The following is a 6,675-nucleotide window of genomic DNA, read 5'->3' as shown; positions in this document are numbered from 1 at the left end:
TACGCCCCCAGGACCTTCATATGCCGATCCATTTCTCTCTCCCCACCTCTACGCCGATTCCCCACACTCATCCTTCCCATCCATACCTACATATCCTCCTTCCCAATCCACATCTTTCCATCTCTTTCCTTCTTCCTCTAATACAGCCTACGATCCTGAATACCTCCCTCGTCGTCGTAGCCATCATCGTTCTCATTCCCATTCTCGTCACTCTCGAGATCACGATCATAATTCTCATAGATCGAGAAATAGTGTTAGACATAGAGATGAAAGTGGTTTCGGAGGAACACCTTTCACGAGTAGTTGGGGGCATGATCATCTTACTATGGCGGGAATTGGGGGCGCGGCTTTGGGAATTTTGACTTTGTTGAATGAGGCTGCTGATGCACTTTAGAGGTGAGGTTAGGGGTTGTTGGTAGGGGTGTTCTACTTGGGGGAGAGGAGGGGGGGAGGTGAGGTGATGGTATGGAATCGAGGAATGAATGAATGATATGGAGAAAATGATGAAATGAAAAGATGATAACATGACATGACATGAATGAGTTTATGACTGGGAGATTAGGCTGGAACTGGGATGGAAACGGAGTCTAAGGAATGGATTTGACGGATTGATGATTGACGATTGATGATTGAACAACACCTTCAAAACTACGAGTTGTATCAACATCATCGAATATACCATATACCTTTTTTATTCCTGGTTTTTTTTTTTAATTTTCTTCCCTAGGGTTATTATTTCATATTTCAGTAACCAAAAATTTTATCGATACCTTTATGAATGATACGGATATTATGCATTTATTTATCGCCCTGGTTTTTAATGAATGAATGAATGAGCTTTGCTGTTTCTTTTGTGGTGGTTGGATTTCTAGTGGTTTCATATATACATATCTATTTATCGACCTGCCTTGATATCATCGAATTCCCTGATCATGAAGTAAATAATAGATGAGAGTACAAAGTAAGCTTTACCTAGGTAGATAGATAATTTTAACTGAATGAATGATTTCTATGCTTATATAAGAATAGGTATCTATCTCATTTACACCATTTACCTCGCCATCATACTATGATCTTAAATTCACATAAGTCTTACATTATAAGACCCTACATATATTCAAACCCCATCAAAACTACAACACATTTCATTCATCACCTTGAAAATTAACAAAAATATCGATGTACTTATAGCATCATTTTTCACTCTACATCTTCCTCCTGAAAATTTATACTTAATTATACTCTTGTAAAGTACTTGGTAGACTCAACAACGCGACGATTATAAACATCAACATTGACATGAACATTAAGGTTAGGTTAACCGAGCATTCATTTTGTTTAGCTCTTGACTTTTAAATTTTCAAATAATGTACAGAGTAATATAAGATCTTGCAGATATGACGGCTTCTTATGCATGAAGATATATATTAAAGAATACTCGAGAAGGTGGGATATTCCCGCGTTTTGTAGAAATAGTAAGGTTAGGTGGACGAGTCAATCAGGGATTTTCCTAGATTTTGCAATTGAGTGGATTGTGGATATAAATCTTAGATATCTTAGATATCTATATGTTGACCTCCTGGGATCTTGGCAGCATATGCATATATATTGCATGATGCATATAAGGAGCAAACAAAACTCAACTTTTAATTCATTCTTTCCTTTTTGGTAAACTGTTTGTTTGCTTTCAATATTTTGATTTCAAAGCACTTTAATTCCGAAGGCTGAATACCTAACCCTATTCCTTCATTTTTTGAACATATACTCGCAGCTTAACTGCTTAGCTAGAGAATCAATCAATTCAATCTGATGCTCTTTCTGGTCTCAAGAAACCCAACACTTTCCATATCTAGGATCTAGGATGTGAGTGTTGATCTGGGTTTTGGAGAATAAAATAAATTACAATCGGGAAGGATAGTACTATAGTAGTTAGATAACGGGTTGAAATTTTGCTTATAAGTATGTATTTATGAGGTGATTTGGCCATGATTCTAGTACAATTAATACCTACCAGGTAGGTACCTAGTTACTGGAAGGAACCTCTTCGGAAATCTCGGAGCATAAGTATAACCTTAAGCTTACATGGTTGATGGATGATATGTATAAGATCTTACCAGGTTTGCGGATATCAATGGAACAATTGGAATGAAGATGGATTTGTTAAATTAATCTTACAATTCCTTATAGATTATGTATTATGTATTAATATGTATACAGTGTGTGTTGTACAAATTATATTGGGATTTGTATAGGTATGTATGTACTATGTACTATGTAGTTATTAGATTTTATATTGGATTTGAGAGTTGAGAGTTGAGTATTTAACTTTTATCTGGTTTACTACCAAGGTTAAGGTTACTACTGGTGGTTTTTTATTTCTCCTTGATTGATTCTTGCGGATGTATACGAGTAAAGAAGAACTGAATCGATATTGAGGACATTGTTCATTGCTGTAGTGTATGAGAGGATTTATTTGTTTATTGATCGATAATTCATATCAAGAAGGAATTTGCGGTGGTGATAACTTAGCTTTTCTGGAAGCGAAGGAGACGGTTTTTGCGTGAAGTGCAAGACTGACACCGAGAATTTTTGCATCATTTTTTCTGTTGGAGATTTGGGAAGCTTTGGGTAAATCGACACTTTCAGGCTTGCGGTATAAGGGCAGAGATTGAAGAAGGGTTGAGTGAGGTTCACCAGTTGAGAAGAAATAATCCGGATTTCCTACAAATGGGGATGCAGTAAAGGATCATCGATTCTCATACCAAAGAGATATCCCAAGCTCTCGAGCGGCTCAAAACCTGAATTATTCCCGACCACGAATCACGAAGCAGCAAATATCATCATTCGATCTAAGCCAAAAAAAAATGTGTATCTACACCCTAACCCACCACACCTGTCCTCACACTTCTCTCCTACTACAAGAAAGATGTTCCGAATCACTGAGAAGAAGAAAGAGTGTAGGGGGTGGAAATTATGAGAGTCCCCCTTGTAAATTTGACAGGGGACGATTTGAGAGATGGAAGAGGGAAGGGGAGGAAGAGAGGAGAGATCAGATGGTTGAAAAGGAGAAGAGAATTGGAAGTGGAAAGGATGAGAGAACTAATAGGAGAGGGATGGAGGAGAAGGATGATGTAGAGAATGAAAGGAAGAGAGGAAGAAGCAAAATGGGAATTCAAAGTGAGTTTAGAGAGAAGTGGGCGGAAGGTATGTGTGTTAAGTGTAAAGCGGAGAGGGAAGGGAATAGGGTGGTGAGTTATTTTTTTTCTCCTGCATTCTTGAGAGACAGAGGTGAAGATGGATGCATCAAGTGTTGAATTTGAGAAACCCCATTTCTCTTAAGAAGGCACAGTTCTCAGAAATAACTGTCTCATTACTTATATAAGTCAAAACGGAAGGAACGAATGAGCTAACCTCAAAAATAGTTAGCGAAAAAATCTTCCTTCGCGGAAATAGTTAGGAATCTTCTAAGTATAGATCGAGAACTGCAGATGCAGAGATTGAGTGTGCATTCGACAAGCGGAAGGGAAAAGTTGGGTGTTTCACCTGTTTCTGTGGTTGGGAAAAGGAGGGAACGGCCGAGGTGATTGAGGTTTGATGGGATGGGCCATGTAGAATTGGGACTTGAGGGTTCGAGGGATCCAATGATAGATTGGTCGCTATGGTTTCTTTCGAGTTTGACAGCAGATATGATTGTCACTCGAGTATGAGAAACTGCGGCTCATCATTCCAACCAGTCTCGAACATTCAACTGTTGGTTGGACTATAAAAGAGGCATGATGTTGTCATCAATAGAAGTATGGATGGACGATTGAACGTACGATATGAAGATTGGAGGGAAATTAATGATAAAGATGTAGTAAATAGATTGGACCGGAGATTAATTCATAATATAGACTCAGCGGCGGAAAGTGGGAATATCTTCAGATACCTGTAATGTTGGTTGAAGAGTAGCAAGCATGAGATATGATAGATTACACAATATGATTTCGGCTGATGGATACATGAAGTCTGATTCACAATGAGTTACGGATATTAAATGAAAGAAGATTTAGGGCCCACATTTACCTCGCTTTCTGTATATTGAGTATGTGGTGTTTGTTCATCGGATATAGAGATATCTACATACGTCACTGTCATAAAATTTCGATGAAGGTGTATAATCTAGCAATTCATTTCTTGAGCTTGTCCTTTCTCTTCATTTTCTTCTGTCGAGTTCATATTCGATACTTTACCTAATGTCTAAGTTTATCTGATAAAATACACCCTTAATCTTCAGATACAACCGGACCGGTACAATAAAACCTTAATCTGCAAACACAATAGATAAAACACCACTAAAATCTAAAGTTCACCCCCATAACAAACAAATACATCTACACAGCTACATCCACTGCCCACATTCCCTCTTACCATACACACCTATTACCATTTGCCTCTGCGTCAAAAACAGACAAAAGAATCTGTTCTTGGGATATAACACGATTTAAAAAGGGAGTAAAGTGTAGTGTGATCTCAGGTTGGAAATCCAGATTGTTCTAGTTTATATAACGTGGTTTATCAGCGAGTCGCCACTTTTTCACTTATTCAACCACTTTAAACTTATTTTAATCAACAATTATTGAATCAATTGATTTAAACTATTAAGAATCTAATAATATAGGGTCTATTATATTATTAGAACAAGTTCTTGAATTGTGACCAGTCTTTCCACATTTACTACAGCATCGATTAGTAGATGATTCCCCATTGGAATTTCCCCTATTTTGACGCTCGTCGCGTCGAATCTGAATATCCACCTCTTGTTGTGATATTATATCTATAGCTTCCTGACCAGTAAGTACTCCTCCTTGACGTAATTGAGTTTTTTTAACGTGTCGACGTTTGCTTAATGCCTCATTTGCCTTCCGAAGCATACGAATCTCTGCACTTAAGAGTGTATTCTCATGAGCTAGTCGTTCTGTACCCTTAGCTAATGCAACTACAGTTTCGAATATAGGTGTAGGAGAGCTTGATTGATGTCGAGCAATTCGAGATTTCACTAAAGTTGATTGTAAAAGAGCTTCAGTTGGATTGTGAGGTGTTTGAGAGACCCAAGAGTTGGCAGATTCCAAAAGGATCGATGGAGGGGTAGGTGTGCGAATTCGAATATCTAATTTCGAAAGCACAGCTTGAGGATCAAATGGTATTAGTCCTGCTCCTCGAAAGCCAGCTTTCATATTCTGAATTGTAATCGATTGTTGATATGCAGCTTTGAAAGCTATAAAGAATTCAACCTTAGAAATATGATTGATATATGCCTTGATAAACTCATCAACTTGACAACTATATGAACGTTTGAGTACGCTAAAACATCCAACATCAAGTGGTTGAGTTAAATGACTTGAATGCGATGGTAACTTTACACATATAATGTCATTTGACTTGCAATATGATTGGAAAGGTATTGATTCATGACTTTCATGCCCATCCAATACTAACATTCGATATTTGCCCTTTCTTCGTTGACTAGTATATTTATCGAAGTGCTTTAACCATTCTAAACCTGTCTCATTATTCGTCCATCCATTAGAAGTAGGTTTAATAGCCCAATCCGCAGGAAAATCGGTTTCGGTATACCAATTGGAAAGATGAACTTGTCCTTGAACTATCAGAAATGGAGGTATAGTTTCACCCTCTCCATTACCACATATAATTGCCGTAGCCCATTCTCGATTGCCTGGTTGTATTGCCTTGTTTCTGCCATTTCTTTCAGAACTAGTTACAACCATTCCAGGGCATATTATACCCATCATAAAGCCGGTTTCGTCGAAGTTGTAGAAATCGCAATCTTGAATACCATATTTCGCCCGCATATTCGATACCAATCCAAACCACTCTTCAATAAGCTTGGGATCTTCGCAGAGAGCTCTTTGAAAGTCATAAACACGACTAAAACGCGTCTTTAATTTTGTACAACGCTTTACGAATCGATGAGCCCAGAGCTTTCCAACTCTCTTCGCACCTCTTGATTCGAGAATATAATTCGCCATATCTTCTACACCACTTAATTTAGGTGCAAATCCTCTTTCATCCATATCGATAATATACTGAATAAGCACCTCTTCTTCTTTTTCAGTCAAATTAAGATTATTTGCTCGAGTTTCCAGTCTGTGAATTCGACCGCCCATTCTATCTCGTAATGTAGTTCGAGGGACTTTGTAGATTTTCGCAGCCTTTCCAACTGTAAGATTTTTTGATTTTTGAATAGCTTCAATAGCTAAGATTATTCTGGCCTCTTTTGATTGTATTTCCATAATAATTCGTTGAAATATCGCGTCTTGAAATTGAATGATAAAAGATATTGAAAAAGTGGCGACTCGCTGATAGTGGCGACTCGCTGATAAACCACGTTATATAAAACCTAATAAACGTTCTCCCCTAAATGATATTTTTCAATCATAAACCTGATATACATATCTTTCTGTCAAAATGTAGTGTATAGGAAGTATATTGACCTCAAAATTTTACGAGACCGAGTGCTTGAACCGATTAATAAATGTTAAAACCATGAATGAGGGTCTTACTATCGTGGTATAGATAATAAGTGAGGGTATAGATTTTTCTCTGATAAGAAAAATGGACTCATTAAAAAAGTATCCTGTATTAAAACTAAATGGTATCTCAATAACTAGATAC

General features: G+C 37.5%; 2 protein-coding genes across 2 annotated transcripts; one reads left to right on the top strand and one right to left on the bottom strand.

The window, feature by feature from the left end:
- Nucleotides 1-2,864: 2,864 nt before the first annotated feature.
- On the top strand, nt 2,865-3,584 carry SS1G_00823 (predicted protein; the record flags this gene model as incomplete). Its single annotated transcript, XM_001598684.1, has 2 exons — nt 2,865-3,248; nt 3,489-3,584. The coding sequence occupies 2 exons, from the start codon at nt 2,865-2,867 to the stop codon at nt 3,582-3,584; spliced, it is 480 nt and encodes a 159-aa protein (XP_001598734.1).
- A 1,056-nt stretch (nt 3,585-4,640) lies between these two features.
- Nucleotides 4,641-6,293, bottom strand: SS1G_00822 (hypothetical protein; the record flags this gene model as incomplete). Its single annotated transcript, XM_001598683.1, has 2 exons — nt 4,641-5,322; nt 5,479-6,293. 2 exons carry the CDS (start codon nt 6,291-6,293, stop codon nt 4,641-4,643), a joined length of 1,497 nt encoding a protein of 498 aa, XP_001598733.1.
- Between the last annotated feature and the right edge of the window lie 382 nt (nt 6,294-6,675).

This window comes from Sclerotinia sclerotiorum, genomic scaffold, assembly GCF_000146945.2.
Source record: "Sclerotinia sclerotiorum 1980 UF-70 scaffold_1 genomic scaffold, whole genome shotgun sequence".
NCBI classification, from domain to species: domain Eukaryota; kingdom Fungi; phylum Ascomycota; class Leotiomycetes; order Helotiales; family Sclerotiniaceae; genus Sclerotinia; species Sclerotinia sclerotiorum.
The sequence above is the reverse complement of the archived record's forward strand: the minus strand, read 5'-3'. Positions and strand labels throughout refer to the sequence as shown.